General features: G+C 38.8%; 1 protein-coding gene across 11 annotated transcripts in view; it reads left to right on the top strand.

Moving 5' to 3' along the window:
- Positions 1–17514, top strand: part of DMD (dystrophin) — a 1937833-nt gene that overhangs the window by 1302232 nt on the left and 618087 nt on the right. For all 11 annotated transcript variants that reach the window (XM_073357918.2, XM_073357898.2, XM_073357881.2 and 8 more), the window contains one exon: positions 5377–5541. In XM_073357918.2, the coding sequence (XP_073214019.2) occupies positions 5377–5541 (165 nt within the window). The remainder of the gene's footprint in view (positions 1–5376; positions 5542–17514) is intronic.

Below are 17514 nucleotides of genomic sequence, written 5' to 3'. Positions count from 1 at the left end.
CTATGCTATTATGTCAAATGATAGTTTTAGTTAGAACCTGTTTTCTCTCTGTTCATAATTAAGATAAAAGAATGTGCAGTAAAAATTCATGGCAGTTGATGTATCTCATGTACTTTTTAAGAATCCACATTTAATTAGAACTATTTTATCCCCTCTCATTCACATTTGTAATGAATTTATGACAACTTTTACAGTAATATTAATAACATAATCATATTTGTAGTAAGACATAATATGTGGTTACTAATAGATTTTATTTGAACATGGGCGGCGGGGGGGGGATGAACAACCCAGTAGGAGGTTTTTTAGAGCCAGGTGAATTATTCTACTCTTCTCATTACCAAAATTTGAATTATACTAAAAGATCAGTAAGTGCATCAATACTTTTAGGGTAAAATGAACACTACAGACCCAGGAAATTCTGAATTAAGGTTAAACTTAAAAGTGAGCCAATCATGTTAAGCTATGGACACGCATAATTAGTGCACATAACTGTACTCTATCCTTTAATAATGCCATGCAATAACAGTTAGTGTTTGTACAGTTACAGTTAGTGTTTGTAATCCTAGGTTAAACTGTTTTCTTCCAGACTTGCTACACTTTTTCACTTTTTTTTTGTCTTCTAATATCACTCCAGCCTAACTGCCTAGATTGCAACTGCAGTGATTTCTTCTTCACTTTGTCACTGTCTTTTCTGCCTTGGACTACAGCAGTGATTTTGCATTCCACATTGCTTCTGTCTCAGTATGCAATGTACAGAGGAATATCTTTGAGCTGAACAAATCAGCCAAAAAAAAAAATTCATAGGAAAAGTGTCAAAGCACAATAGTGTGAGCAGTTTTACATTAAAGGAAAAAGGAAGGGGAAGGGCCTGTTGTAGTGATAGTTAAGCTCCTAATGAGGGATAAAAGGTCATCTAACACCTAAGGTTGGAAACAGCCCTTGGGATTATTTCTTAGGTCTGTAAGAACAAAGATACGAAAATATTTGTATAAAGATTCAAACTTTTAAGCTGAGAATATTTTATTCAAACTTCTCAGAACATTCCAATATTTCCCCAAGATGTTAATTACTTTTCTGGTAGTTTTTTTAAAATTTATATTAAATGCAGACAGTAAAAAATATGAATATTCAGCGATGTAAAATTAAATTGCTTCAAAATGGTATTCATTTTAAGACTACAACAGTAATGAACATCTTGTGAAAACCTGGGTCAATTTATATAAAATTAGCATCATCTACTGTTTGCCAATTTAGAGCTTAAATATTTTCAATTATTCTATTACTTAAGCTGTCAATCGGTCTAATTTAACTCTTCAACTGAAGTACCAAATTTCAGTATCCAAAGTTTTACAATTAATATTTTGACACACCTGGCCAAAATTGCAAAGGTTCTTTGATGTTAAAGTCAGAGTCTCTTTCTTTAATCCACCTTTCTGCCAGATCCACTTTTCTCTGGAGGCAGACAAAGGTGTATCTTTCTATGTTCTGTTGATTTGCTGCCAGCCAAGCCAGTGTACCAGGTTATTAATACATATTCCTATGTATGGAGCAATCCAGTTAGTTTTTAGGAGCCTACTGATATTGGAATAGGATTAGAAGGCACCTCCTATGTCATTGAATGCAGTCCCCTGCTATCTCAGACACCCTCATCATATAATTTCCTTCATAAATTTATCAAACTCTATCTTAAAACTTGTTAGCTTGTTTTCTCCCATTCCTCCCTTGGCTGGGAGAAATGCTTCTAATTTCCTCTAGCTGACCAGACTTTTTCTTGATTGGTGTCAGCTGGCTATGGTAAAAACAATGTATTGAACAGGTCCCAAACCTTTTCTGTTGCATTCACTTCATAATAGTCTTGCCTGAGACTTCTCTCAGCAGTGAGGGAATTTGGGTTTCCCATATGGTAACATAGAACACCCTCCTTGGCTCTTACAAGGGTTTCATTGATTGACATACTGTCAAAATCTGCGAATCTCAGGTGCTTTTAAAATAACTATTACTGGAGTCCTCGTCTTTGTTTCTTTATGTTGAGTAATAAGTCTCATGCCCTAGGTTTAGGAATATATAGAATAATCTTGGATGCTTTTCAAGACCTCATCTAAGAAGTTAACTCATCTTATAGATATGACTTTTTTGTTTGCATGATAAATTAGTGGACATGGAATCTTACATATATAATAGACTCTATAAAATATCTTTTTCCAAAATATTAACCATTTTACAAATTTAGTTTTTCTTTTTAAAAAGATAATCCCATGCCAGTGCTACAGTATTTAGCTCAGGATTAAACTCTTCTATGAACAGAGTATGACCACCCCAGAACTTCTTGATATCAGCTGGCAGAGGTCACAGGGGTACATAAGGGGTTATAGGAATCCCCTGGTCTGGTGTCTACATACTAGTCCACCAAAGAATGTCATCTTTAATGAAAACCTGAGTCATGATGGTCATCATAATCATTTTGAGATGTATATATGGAAAATATGTGTGGAGTTATGTATGTAAAAATTGGTTAGTCTCTAAGGTGCCACACTTACTCCTTTTCTTTGTATGTACTTACTAAAAATTATGTTCACTAGGTCTGCGAGTTAAAGGAGGTCGTCAAAAGGTTATTCACATATTCCTGTCATGTGGGGGGAGAAGGGAGGGGAGAGAGATGCTCCCTCTCTGGCCCTGTGCAAATTGCTTGTGGGGGCTGCAGGAAAAAAACAAAAACTCCAGGGATTATTCTGTTTAGAAGGAAGACAGTGAACTTTTGGAACTATATCTGAGGTGCAACTATACGAAGAGAGTGGGGATGGAGTGAGCAGTGGTGAGACTTTGGAGAAGGGACGGGGCAAGGTAAGGAGGTTCAGTTTTCTGCAATTAGAAAGTTGGCAAACCTATACTCAGAGGTCTTCCAGGGGGTACATCAACTCATCTAGATATTTGCCTAGTTTTACAAAAGGTGACATAAAAAGCACTAGCGAAGTCAGTACAAACTAAAATTTCATAGACAATGACTTGTGTATGCTGCTCTGTATATTATACACTGAAATATAAGTATAATATTTATATTCCAATTTGTTTATTTTATAATACCATGGTAAAAATGAAAAAGTAAGCAATTTTTCATTAATAGTGTTCTGTGACACTTTTGCATTTTTATGTCTGATTTTGTAAGCTTTTAAGTGAGGTGAAACTTGGGGTTTCACAAGACAAATCAAACTCTTGAAAGAACTACAGGAGTCTGGAAAGGTAGAGAGCTCATTTTATTAAGTCATCTTTCTGTGTACATGATATTTTCAGGGTCAATAACTTATAATGCGGACCGTAAAATCTAATTGTTTTAGTTTACGCATTATTTGTACGTGTTGATGTTAGAAGCTGAATATAGCTAACTATACTCTTCTTTTTGGAAAAAGAAAACCATCACATTAATGTTTCTTTTCTTCTTATTAACACACTTGCCTTAACACCCCTGATAAATGTTGATTTGAAATTAGTTTGTTTAAAACTTTAAGGAGTAGGCTCACATTTATATAGTGGACCTCTGATCACCTGTTTACTTTCAAGAATAATATCTCTGTTGAAATGTTTATGTTAATATTAAAGTTTCTAAACATTGCAGATTAACATTCAAATGTTGCAAGAAAGATGAAGCTAATCTTCTGTGAAATTAAGCCAATGTCTGCATAGATATTGAATTAACCCGTAAGGGAAATGGATGTATTTTTAATTGTTTTCCTTTCACCTCAGGGGATATATGCTGTACTATGAGTGGAAGTGATTTTATTATACTTAACAAGATTAAGAGAAAACAAAAAGGGATTTGACTTATTGGTCAGCTCTTAATAGATGTTGGAGCAGAGGTTCTCAGCCTATTTACCATTGTGGGCTGTATATGCAGCGTTCTGTGTTGTTAGGGTCACACCCACACTATATATATACTACCTATACATCTACATGGGCCGCAACTGTGTGCTGATTGCACCACAGGTTGTGAACCACTTTGTTAGAGTAGTAAGGAAAAATAGTAACAGTGAAAATCAGTTAACATATTGGGGAAATATATGAATGACAAAAACCTGTTGATGTTCTAAAATAAACTATATACAACAGTATTGTTCCTTTGATTTAGTCTAACTGATATTTTCAAATTGAATATTGTTTGGAAAAACAAAGTAAAAATTATGTGTCATGAGAATCATATTTTCCTTCCTTTATCTCAGCTGTGTTTTTCATAGAAACCTTCATTGCATTCTGGTCTCTAATGGATTTAGATTTATTGTGTTATGTAAATAACAGAGATGAAAGATTAGTAGGTAGTATGCATCAGTAATATTTTTGTAGTCAGCCAATAGCATAGTAGTGCTTCCATTAATATAGTGCAACTCCAAAGGGAATATTATGTTTATCAGATGCTTCCCTCATTTTGCTACTTTTAAAAGAGCCATTTTAGTAAAAGCCTGCTCTTAGAAACAGTGGCCACAGGGAAGACTGATTTTCTTAATCTGCAGAGCAGACCCACTTTTTTTGTCCAAGTTGAATAATTAATTGCCATCTTTTTTAATACTACGTGAGCACCGCATTGGTTTAAAGAATGCTGGAAAGAAGAAAACGTTGATTTTTTTATTCTTTACTATTTTTATGTCCATCTTATTCTTGTCTTAATTTCAAGCACTTCTATGTTGTGGACTAGTGCTATACCATCTAGTAAATCTTCCTTTCTGATGCTATTGAGAATAGGAGAATTGCTGTGGATAAATATGACCCGCCTTGGGCTTTGCCTAAAAACTGAACAAGTAGAACTCAGACTGGAGGCACTAGTAAATATATATATATATTCCCCTTATTATTTTTCTTTTGTTTGTGTACATTTTTTATCTGTACTTCCATGTTCCAACCTGACTGGAAACAAGCAGAACTAAGGATCTTTTAAGAAAACCCATGTTCTCATGAAATTTCCAGATTTAAGAGGTTTAGATAGTTTGAATTAGCATCTGGACATTTGAATGTTTGTCTGAACTTAAATAAACTGCTAACCCTTTTCAGATTTGTATATTCATTGTTAAAATGTTATATTCAAAGTAAAAGGTTTGATGCTGAAACAGTTTCACCTCCTGAGAAAACAACCTTCCTTTATGTAGCACACAGTGTACATCTGAATAACTGAAAACATGAGAAATGTGACGTCACTTGTTTTCCAGGGGGGAATGTTGTGGTAAATATATACAATTGTGTAGTACAGTCCTTTAATATGTGCATTTATTTCTTTAACTCCCACCCAGTGTGTGCATATGATTTATGCTCTCTTAACAATAAAAGAGTATACTATTATGTTGCTATATGTAGCTTATTTTTTTCTCAAATCAAATTTCTGGTATTTTTAAGGTATCCAAAGATCTACCAGAGAAAGAAAGAGAAATTGAGCATCTGCTAAATAATTTCACCCAGTTTGAACAACAGTTAAGTCAGCTGATACTGTGGGTATCTCCCGTCAAGGATCAATTAGAACTTTACAACCAAGTGGGCCAACTAGGAGCTTTTGATATTAAGGTAATGTTTTCTTTTTTAAATTTCTGTATTTTTTACTGATACAAAGTCAGCTCTACAATGAAACATGGACTCTTTGTCCCTCCTCTTCCTCTTATTCATAAAAAACAAAACATTTCTTGTTACATTGGCAATGTAATTTGTGCAATCTGTTTGGTTTGTGATCATTTTCCATTCAGTTATGAAAAAATAAAATTGTAATAAATACTTTCTACTTAAGAATCCAAAGAAAAAATATGACTCAAATACTGTTAATTGTCAGTGCAGTGATAGGCGAATTAGGTGGGCAGCTCAAGTTAACAATAAAGTCTCATGTAACAAGTTGTGAATAGTCCCCTAGATCTCTGGTATTAAAAATTCTATGCATTAAGATGCATTTTCTTTATTTACTTATTCTTCTACCAGCAGATGCCAGATTTAGAGCAAATCATTGCAAAGGATAAATGTAAAGCTCTGGCAGTTTTATCTTTGAGAATTGTTTTACCCTATTCTTTCATACCAGAGTAAGGACCTTGAACATTTGTGCTCTGAGAAATCTAAAGTAGTTATAAAACATCATGTATGGATTGGATTCTGCAAACCATTACTAGAGTATGCAGTGGTTAATACTAGTGCTATACCAATATCTTCAGTGAAATAACACTCAGGAATAAATATTTTATGTGGTGATAAGGTTTGTAAGTTCAAGTCCTGTATTGTGGTTAGATATAACCCAGCATATATAGGGCCATGTTTTGATACTCTTACTTACGTTGAAAAGTATCTAACTCTACAAATAGCCTTATTCAAGTCTTATGAAATAAAATACTACTCAATGCTAGCAATAGTATTGTAATCTGACACTTGATGTGTAATCATGTGTAAAACAAAATATGTGTTTGAATAGGATGAATGAATGATGTCAGATAAATTAGATTTAAAAAATCTATTATGATACAGTTTCTTGGGACTGTATCTAAATGGTTTCTGCGTGTAGGACAGGGGTTCTCAAACTGGGGATCGTGACCCCTTAGGAGGTCACGTGGTTATTATGTGGGAGGTCACGAGCTGTCAGCCTCCACCCCCAAACCCCGCTTCACCTCCAGCATTTATAATAGTGTTAAACATATATATATATATATAGTGCTTTTCATTTATAAGGGTGGGGGTTGCACTCAGGGGCTTGCTGTGTGAAAGGGGTCACCAGTACAAAAGTTTGAGACCCACTGGAGCATTTGGATGTGTATAGGTATGTGAAATATATTGGGACACATCCCCAGCTAGTGAAAATTGGTTTAACGCCATTGAAGTCAGCAGTTGAAATCAATGGAGTTTCAAGAGTTTACACCAGCTGAGGATCTGTCTCACTCTTTGATTAATGGTCAAGTCCAATATTTTTTCAGCTGTTGCTGTGTTTTTTGTATCAAAACACGTTTGGTGAAACAGCATTTCAAAAAAAGAATTGTTCTAAGAATACAGTAGAATTATATTTTTGCCTTGAATGAAGTGAAACTGTAATTATTTCCAAATAATTGAGTTGCATTGAAGCTGTTTATTAATTACTTCTATTTCTTTTATGGAAGTGTTTTAATACCAAAACACTTTGTATCTTACACAATCGATTTATATAAAACAGCTGATCTCAAGTCCTGTCCCTGACAGAATGAGTTCAGCTACAACATTGATTCTGTCTTTGAAAGATATAAAACAGCTCAATTGCAAATGCCTTTGTATAGAGTGAGCAAAAGATGTACTTGTGTTTTTGCAAAATATAATCGGTGTTTATTTCCTGTAATTTTCACAGATTTTATACTTAATATTTGCATTATGTCTTTTCTGATATTCCATTGCTGTCCAGAAACATTCCATCGGAAATTGGCTAAGTTGCTGTGAATTATAACAGAGTATTGCTTTTGTTAATGTTTGTGAAAAGCCACATTCTGATTGGCTGTTTGGGGCCTCTTTTGTGCTGTCTCAGTCATTCTCCATATGGAGCTCTGAAATAAAAAGACAAAAAATATTCCTATAATGCTGAATGGGTGAGATAAAAATTTAATGGAGGGAGGGGATAAAAAGTGGCAAAGCCTGGTCCCTAAACTTCCTCTCTCCAGTAGCCTCGCTGTTTCTCCAGTTCTCTGCCAGAGAACAATCTGCTTCTTCCCTGGTCTAGTTATTTATACCTAATCTATTTTTGTTTTGTGTACAGTGCCTCTCTCTCCATGACAGCGGACTCTTCCCTTTTGTTGTGTACACACACACTTCCGTTCTATAAGAAGGGCTTCTTTTACATTTCAGCATTATGTATAAACTGATTGAGAGCCTTAAACCAGCTACATGTTTTGCTAAGAGCAGCCTTGCCATTTGTGTCAAGGCTATACAGGGAAGCAACAATTTATTTTTGAAGTCCCCCTGCTAGTGCATCTCCTGGTGGGTGCTTCAGAGGGAATCACTGCTTCCCTCTGCAGCCCGGTGGTGCAGTGCACACAAGTTCCACCTTATCTGATGCACCCTCATTCTCTACTTCTTCACATTCCTGCACTGTTATTCCATGCCACAGTTTGTTCCTGTAAACATGCATGTGAGCAACTTTGAAAATGATGGCATTACTCATCTGAGTAAAGTTTCTTGTGTGCATGTGTTGTGTTGGGCCCATACATTGTAAGCTCCTTACCACAGGTGTATATATTTCTCATCATGTAAATGACATAATTGTAGTTTTATTGCATTATTAAGACTCCGAATTGTTCAGGGGACCTCACAAAACTGGAAAATTAACAATAAATCTCTAGAGGACAGTTAAGAAATGGTGCTGAAATATTTTTCCTACTAAATTCTCTTCTTCTTCTATTATGAACCACTTTTCTTTGGAATGACATGTTTTAGAGCAGGGGTCTCAAACACGCGGCCTGTAGGCTGCATGCGGCCTAAGGGGTTATTTTCTGTGGCCTACCAGCTCCCCGGGGCACCCCCCCCCCCAGCATTTACTTAGAGCGGCTCCGGCCCGTCGCGCACCAGGGGCAGGGAAGGCTCCCTCCCTGCCTGCCTGCCCCCGCACTGCTCCGGGAAGCGGCCGGGACCTGGGGAGGGTGGGGGCCCAGAGGTCTGTGTGTTGCCCTGGCCACTCATCCAGGTACCTCCCCCGAAGCTCCCATTGGCGAGGCACCAGGAGGAGCGGCCAGGGCAACACACAGACCCCTGGGCCTCCACCCTCCCCCAGGTTCTGTCCACTTCCCGGAGCAGAGCGGGGGCAGGGCAGGCAGGCAGGGAAGGAGCCTGCCCTGACCCCTGTGTGCGCCGGGCCGGACCTGCGCCCCGAACCCCTCCTGCAGCCGAACCCCCTGCCTTGAGCCTCCCACTGCACCCCGCACCATGACCCCCTGCCCTGAGGCCCCTGCCACACCCTGCACACCTCCTGCACCCCAACCCCCTGCCCTGAGCCCCCTGCTGCACCCTGCACTCCTCCTGCACCCTGACCCCCTGCCCCACCCTGCACCCTGCACCCCTCCTGCACCCCCTGGGGGCAGGGAGGGGGCGGAGTTGGGGGGGGATTTCAGGGAAGGGGTGGGAAGAAGCGGGGTAGGGGCGGGGCCTCACGGAAGGGGTGGAGTGGGGGCAGGGCTGGGGCTGCAGTGGGGGGAGGTGGTCAGTGATACGGCCCTTGGGCCAATGTACTAGTCCTCATGTGGCCCTCATGGTCATTTGAGTTTGAGACCCCTGTTTTAGGGCAACATCACCAACCTAAAATCAAACCTTTTTGTTTAAAGGGATTTCTTTAAATGTTCTTTAAATGTTAAATTAAAACCCCATATGCTTCTAGAAGTAAACCAAGGCAGGAATTACTGGTGGATGTGTGCCTGAGGCATGCACCGGTAGATTATTACTGCACTCCCTTTGTTGTGTTTTGTTGATGTGTATTATTAACCAGTTGATTTATGCACTTATTGTTGGAAGACCAAATTGATGTATCTGAAAATCTCTTCCTTCATGCCTGATGGAAAGGACTTTTAATGTATAATTTAAGGATATGTAGAATAAAGTATAATAGTTTGCAAATGGATCATATAGGTCTATTTGTGTGCTAGATATGGACCATCAAAAGCAGTATTTTCTGTTAAATTTTCATTGTTTTTTAAAATTCAGTTTGTCTTGCTTATAAGCCATTTATTTTTATTAAAATTGTATTCATTTGTGTGTAAAATAATTCATTTTATAAGTAATGTTGGCATGAAACATTTTTATTATTTTTTATTGTGGATGATATAGGACAGGTCATTGACAAAGATGATCACTGGAATATAAAACATAATAGGTTTTTATCTGCATCCTTGTCTTTGTCAGTAGATTGTGTTTTAATGTCTTTAAAGCGCATAGATTTTTGCTTTGCTTGGTTTGTCACTTTCTTCAGTGCACTGAGCTAACCCTTTACTAAAAAGTCTGTATCTTATTTGATTGAAAGCAAATGTGGTATTTTAGGGATTATACTATTTGTATAGGTAAGATGAAAGTTTTGGAATTGACTATTTTGTTAAAAGATAGAAAAAAATCATACAATCATAGAAGTGTAGGACTGAAAGGGACCTGAATAGATTAGTTCAGCCCCCTGCACTCAAGGCAGGACACAGTATTAACTAAAATAAAGTAAATAATTAAGAATAGAAATCATTAAACAACACAATTTCATAGGGACAAAATTAAAAAAGAATGAAAAGTAGAAAACATGGTAATATCCGTACATTGTGATTAGGTATGTGGAAGATAATTGGGGTAAATAGTTTTACAACCCACCACTGCCTGGCCATGACCCAAATATAAAGAACATTTTATACATTCTGTAATGTTGAGCAAGTTTAACATTTTAAAATGTCCATTACAAACAGTAATGGCTTAAGGGCTGCACTAAGTCCCCTTAGCATGTGCTTAATTTTAAGTAAATGAGTAATTCTCTTGCAGTCTATGGGAAATATATGTTTAGGATTAGGCATGTGCTAAAGTGCTGTACTGAATCAGAACCCAAAACTGATCTCTGATGTGCATGCTACATGTCATTATTTTGTTTGTTTTGTGGATTTTTTTTCTTTTAACCTTTTTGTGCCTGTAAACAAGATAAGGGGTACAGCAATGTTGTCATGTGATCTCTGATTTTCTAGTACATAATATTTTTGATAATCCACAGCTAAGCATTTCTTGGAATTATTCATTTTAAACTCTAATGTTTTGCATAAACATTAATGGGTGAAGTATCATTCTTATTCTTCTTTGAGCGGTGGTCCCTATATGGATTCCAAAAGGGTGCGCATGTGCGCCATGCACTGGAGCTGGAAGGGTTTCCCAGCAGTGTCCGTTGACCCATGCATGTGTCCCCCTCATGTTTGCAGCTGAGGCTATAATATGGCCGTGTGGGTAAATGCTGCTCCAGTTCCCTCTTACTGCCTCATGGCTAGAGTCGGAACCCCTATTCCTTTGTGCTCTTAGCTGTGCTAAGAGCGTGATTCCCTGTCCGTTTCTCTTGTATATAGTTGTAGATAGTTTTTTGTGTTATGTAGTTGTAGTTACTTGTAGATGTATGATGTAGTTTTCACCCCTATGTGGGGAAACTCTGGCCTCCCGGGGACTGTGCCCCAGGGTCCTGGCTTCAAGAACTGTGCCTCTTGCCTGCTCTCATTTTCAGTGAGCAATGAACACCGGTGCTGTCTGTACTACCTTGGTGGGGCCCACGTTACTCTCTGTCCTATTTGTAAGTCATTTCCTCCGCAAATGTGGAAGGATTGAGAACTTTGCCTCTGGAAGCTTTTAATGGAGGAGGCCACGTGCCCATGAGCACATTCAGATCCAGAACCAGAGGTGCACCGCCCATCATTGATGGTCAGTGCTCCTCTAAGCACCTCCCAGACATCAGATCCGATGGTACCAAGACCACTGGACAAGCCCTGCCATGAGAAGAAGCATGACATAGGCATAAGAGCAGATCCCCATACATGACTGCTCAGAAATGTATCGTTTCCTCCCAAAGCCACATCAGGTGAGAAGTCACATGTAGATCTGACCAGACTGCTGCCTAAGATTCCCAGAATTGAGGATAAGACAAAATGGTAGTGTAATCCAGAGGTACTGTCAGCTTTCCCGGTATTCACTGGTGCATCTGCCGCGTACCCCACCAGGTCTGCTGACACCACCTGTATCCTCAGGATTGTCGCACATGACTCCCCACACTTCCAGGCACCTGGAACCACTGCTGTCAACAGAGGAGCTGCTCCTCCCTTACCCATGGTCTCCATTTCTCTCCACCCCTCCACTCACCTTCTTCCTCTCCTCTCCGGTGGACAAACCATTGCTGCCATCACTGGGACGAGATGTCCCATTGCTACATTGTGATCCTCTGGTACTGTCAGCGCTGCCATTCCCAGAACTGTCCTCGGAATCTAAGGACCTCTCAAGTACTGGGGGGGGGGATTGATCTAAGCTACGCAACTTCAGCTACGTGAATAACATAGCTGAAGTTGATGTACTTAGATCAACTTACCGTGGTGTCTTCACCACGGTGAGTCGACTGCTGCTGCTCCCCTGTTGACTCCACCTGCTCTTCTTGCGATGGTGGAGTACAGGAGTCGACAGGAGAGCGCTCGGGGATCAATTTCTCATGTCTAGACTAGATGCAATAAATCAACCCCCACTGGATCTATCGCTGCCTGCCAATCGGGCGGGTAGTGTAGATATACCCTCAAGATGTGGAGCCTTCCTTTTCCCCTGCCACGTCTCAGAGTCTGGACTCACACCTCAGACTGCCATATCCCCAGTTTACAATCCCTCTGGTTTGGTAGTGTTATCTGTGGGGCCCACCAATGGCCAGAGACCATTATATTTGGCCCTACTGGCCACCCTGGGATCTGTACTGGGGCCACGGGGCACCATTGGTGGCTTCTTATAGGCCATTCACCGCTCACCATCCAGCACCATCTGTTTATGAGAATGAGGAAGAAAAGATGGAACCAGTTCTGGCAGTCCCAACTGCTACTTTTCCATCCCCAGAAAAGGCACTCATTCCTGCCTCACTCTCCCCGCTGGACGACAACTTCCAGTACCAAGAACCACTCCAGCTGGTGACAATGGATCTCGGGATCCCACTGGAGGAAGTTCAGGACATGCAACATTCACTCTGCTGGTGAAATATGATTTTCACAATTACACTAAACTAACGGAGTTCAAAGACCAGCTGCCATGAGACAAATAACAACAGCTCCAAGTGCTATTGGATAAGGAGAGATTTCTGGCCAAGGTGGGCCTCCAGGTTGTTGTGGATGTGGCCAACATTGCCTCTTGGTCTTTGGCAACCGTGATCTGCAGGAATTGCTGGCTACAGTCATCCAGGTTACCCAAGGAGGTCCAAACCACCATAGAGGACTTCCCCTTTGACACACAAAAAGGTCTTCAGTGAGAAAACAGACGAGACCCTCCATTCTTTCAAAGACTCTTGAGCCATCCTCAGGTTCCTTAGAGTCTATACCCTGGCCCCGAGGTGCAGATAGCAGAAGAAGACCTCAGGACCTCAATCCAGGATATTAGTAACAGCAGCAGGAGCTGGAACGGAGCTAACTCTGGTCGCAGAGGCCACGATACCCCACCTCTGCCACAACCATCTGCTCAACCCACTTGCACTAAGAATGGTGGTAGATTCCAGACATTACACCTTCTTTGGCCCGGGGAATAGTGACCATCTATTTTCTTCTGAAAACTATTCTTCCCATGATAAATCACTTAAATACCAAGGTAGTGAGCATAACATAAATATTTATATTTAATTTAATCTGTGTATGGTCAACATAATTGTCATCACAAATAAAATGATACAGAATATATATATCTTGGCATAGCCATAAATCCCGCATACTGAAAATCAGTGTAGAGATACCTACATCAATTTGAGAAGACTTTAACCTTAACATTTGAGGAATAATGAATATTGCCTTTGACAGGTCAGTAAAATGAGGCCATCAGGCTAACATATGCTGTGTTGTGTACACATTTTTGTTATTATAGAAGGCAGCATGGCTTAGTAACACAACTGGTCCCCAGACCATAACTTAACACCACTGATTTAAACAGACGTTTCCAAATCCATGTTAAGTATTTAGTTTTAATAATTAACTTATTTCCATTTAATAAATGAATAAGGACTTCACTCGGGATTAAAATCCATCTATAGTAATAGATAAGCTTCACTCACTTTAGTACATTTTTTTCCACAAAGAAGCTGAAGCTGGTATCTTTTTAAAATCTTAAAACTGTCTACATGCATCTGCATTTAAATGTGTGTTTGTGAACTATAATGTAAAGCATTACGAAGAGAAGATATGAAAAAACCACAGATTAAAGCTCAGTTATTATTAAAGTGGTTTCCTGATCTGAATGTGTGTGTGCATGTTACATAGAATTCTTTTCCCTATAGAAAGATTTCTCCTCCTGTAATCTGTAAATAAAAATGACACCCTTTACCCTGCAGGTTTTTCCTTAGATATGGAAGAACAATAATTGTGTATAACTACAAATGCTCAGTGAAAATCACCCAAATCCCCTTTTTCCTCTGTGCCCTGTTGTAATAGGTATGATTACAGTCACTCAATACCAACTACAATATTTTGATTACTACAGTCTGAACACTACATGCAATAAAAACTAAAGTATCAGGGGGCAGCCTTGTTAGTCTGTATCCCCAAAAACAACAAGGAGTCTGGTGGCACCTTAAAGACACCTTGTTGCACCTGAAGTGGTTTTTTACCCATGAAAGCTTATGCCCATATAAATCTGTTCGTCTTTAAGGTGCCACCGGACTCCTTGTTGTTAATAAAGACTAAAGAAGCTATGTGCATATACACAATTAGCTGTTCACAGTTTACTGTGAAATCTTACACAATTCCTTGTTAGATATGCATAATGGGTGGGAGGGGAACTCCCTGCTCATTTCGGACAGTGGCGCAAAATACAGACTACTTTCCATAAATATTTGTCTAGATAACTGGAAGAGGAGAGGAATGCATTAGAATTTCTTGACTTTGCTGAAACAAGTGAACATAGCAAAGAATTCTGCCAAATTGATAATATTGATAATATTTGACCCGTTAAAAGTTTTGTGGATTCCGAAACTAAGATTAACAAAATGCTGCATAGAAAAATCCTATAGAAATAGTATAATACACTGAGATACAGTGATATTATAAAATACACATGGTTCCTATCATAAAAGATGACGGGAAAATACCTGTTTTAACTTTCTGTCTCCTTAGTTTTGCATCTGGTTTATGTTGTCCTTAAACTGTTGCCTTTATTGTCAGTACTAAGAGGCATTGTATGAACAGTGCTGCATACATTTTGTGAAGTACTCATTTTTCCTTATCAGTGTGTTACTTTCTGGCTGATCATCAGAATTTAATATTACTTAGGTCATAGCGCATTATTACATATTTCAATTTGTCCTTATTGTTTTACAGGTAATGTGTTTATGCTATCTTTTATCAATATATGAAAGCTTTGTTGTATTGTCATAAATATAAAGGGAAGGGTAACCACCTTTCTGTATACAGAAATATAAAATCCCTCCTGGCCAGAGGCAAAGTCCTTTTACCTGTAAAGGGTTAAGAAGCTAAGGTAACCTCGCTGGCACCTGGCCAAAGTGACCAATGAGGAGACAAGATTCTTTCAGAGCTGGAAGGGGGGGAGAGCGGAAACAAAGGGTCTGTCTGTCTGTGTGATGCTTTTGCCAGGACCAGGTCAGGAATGCTCTTCAGAACTTCTGTTAAGTTAGAAAGTAATCTAGCTAGAAATGCATTAGATTTCCTTTTGTTTAAATGGCTGGTAAATAAGCTGTGCTGAATGGAATGTATATTCCTGTTTTTGTGTCTTTTTGTAACTTAAGGTTTTGCCTAGAGGGATTCTCTGTGTTTTCAATCTGATTATCTTGTAAGGTATTTTACATCCTGATTTTACAGAGGTGATTCTTTTACTTTGTCTTTAATTAAAATTCTTCTTTTAAGAACCCAGTTGCTTTTTCCTTGTTCTTAAGATCCAAGGGTTTGGGTCTGTGTTCACCTATGCAAATTGGTGAGGATTTTTATCAAGCCTTCCCCAGGAAAGGGGGTGTAGGGCTTGGGGGGATATTTTTGGGGGGAAGACATCTCCAAGTGGGCTCTTTCCCTGTTCTTTGTTTAACACACTTGGTGATGGCACCATAGGGTTCAAGGACAAGGCAAAGTTTGTTCCTGGAGGAAGTTTTTAACCTAAGCTGGTAAAAATAAGTTTAGGGGGTCTTTCATGCAGGTCCCCACATCTGTACCCTAGAGTTCAGAGTGGGGAAGGAACCTTGACATATATACATTTTAAAAATCTACTACAAAAGTTGTGTGTTCTATAGATCAGGAATGCATAAAGTTAGCATCACTGATAGCTGCATCCAAAACTTCCCAAAGTCCTTAAAGCCACATAATTTGCCAAAATATTTGTTACATAAATCCTCACAACAATAATATTTGTTCTTGCATTTTTGGTAAAGGAATAGAAGTTCTTGCATGTTCAAATTCACCAGGTAGGATTGGTAAATGCCACAGTTTATTTCTATGCAGACCATATATACTCTTTAGCTCCAATTTTGGAAATCCCATATAGGAGTTAAAATATCATGATTTTTATGGGCCTGATGTTTGAATGTTTGAAATTGGCAGTACTCACTTAAGGATGTGGTTAACTTCCAGCACATGCTTAGATCCCATTAAAGTCAATGGGACTACTACATTCGTGAAATTAAGTGTGTGCTAAAGTGCTTTATTGAATAAGGGCATTAATTGGGCATACAATATGAGTATGTTGAAAGCCCCCATATCATTTCAATTTAGACTTCCCAATAAAACATACTGGATTTCAGCACAAGTGCAAGTCCTCTAATAACCTTTTACACTGAGTATATTCAACTCCAGCTGTAGATATATTAGTTATTTGATATGCTTGGTATTTCCCAGTAATACACTATTACAAGCATACAGCTATAGACCCATACACTACATTAAGAGTTGGGCTATTAACAATTTGCAGAGCTCCAGAAAAATATCTGAAGCTAGTTGTTAAAGCATTAGCATTTATGGTCTGTAATACTTTCCTGCTGACTCTTCTGTTGAGCTATGTGAACTTCACCTGTTGGGAAAAAATATGGTTCCTAAGGTAGTTAAATTAAGTAGTGATGTTTAATTACCTCAGAAAAGAACGTTTGTTTCGGAAGCTTGAGAACAAAATTTCAGAAGACAAACCAACTCCATCTCCCCTTTGCTGTGTTTTATCTGCCTATTTTTTCCTTATAATCCCAATAATAATTATTTATTTATTTAGTACGTGTTTTTATTGCCGCTTTCCACATAATTAATACCATATACACTGGGGTTTTGGAGAAAATACCTTTGGGGAGGAGTGTCAGGGTAGGTTGTTTTGCCAACTTTCGTTTTGTTATGTTTTTGTTCCTATTTTGGGGCAGAATAGTTGTGAGAGGCAGAAGGGATGGTATTTGGTTGTCTTGGCTGGGACTCTCTCCCTCCGACTCCCCCTTTGGTTTTATTTCTTTCCTTCTTAGTGTCTATATCACCTTGGAAGTATTTACATGAACATAACACATATTTGAACACTAGAAACACAAATTCCTAAATTCAACCACTGAAAAAATACTATATTTTTAAAAGTTAAGAATGAAGTGATGAACATCACAATTCTTGCTTCAGAGTAGCAGCCGTGTTAGTCTGTATCCTTAAAAAGAAAAGGAGGACTTGTGGCACCTTAGAGACTAACAACTTTATTTGAGCATAAGTTTTCGTGAGCTACAGCTCACTTCATCGGATGCATTCAGTGGAAAATACAGTGGGGAGATTTATGTACACAGAGAACATGAAACAATGGGTGTTACCATATACACTGTAACGAGAGTGATCAGGTAAGGTGAGCTATTACCAGCAGGAGAGCGGGGAGGAA

The sequence above is a fragment of the Lepidochelys kempii genome, chromosome 1, assembly GCF_965140285.1.
Source record: "Lepidochelys kempii isolate rLepKem1 chromosome 1, rLepKem1.hap1, whole genome shotgun sequence".
NCBI classification, from domain to species: domain Eukaryota; kingdom Metazoa; phylum Chordata; order Testudines; family Cheloniidae; genus Lepidochelys; species Lepidochelys kempii.
Note: the sequence above shows the minus strand (reverse complement) of the source record. Positions and strands in the feature narration are given on the sequence as shown.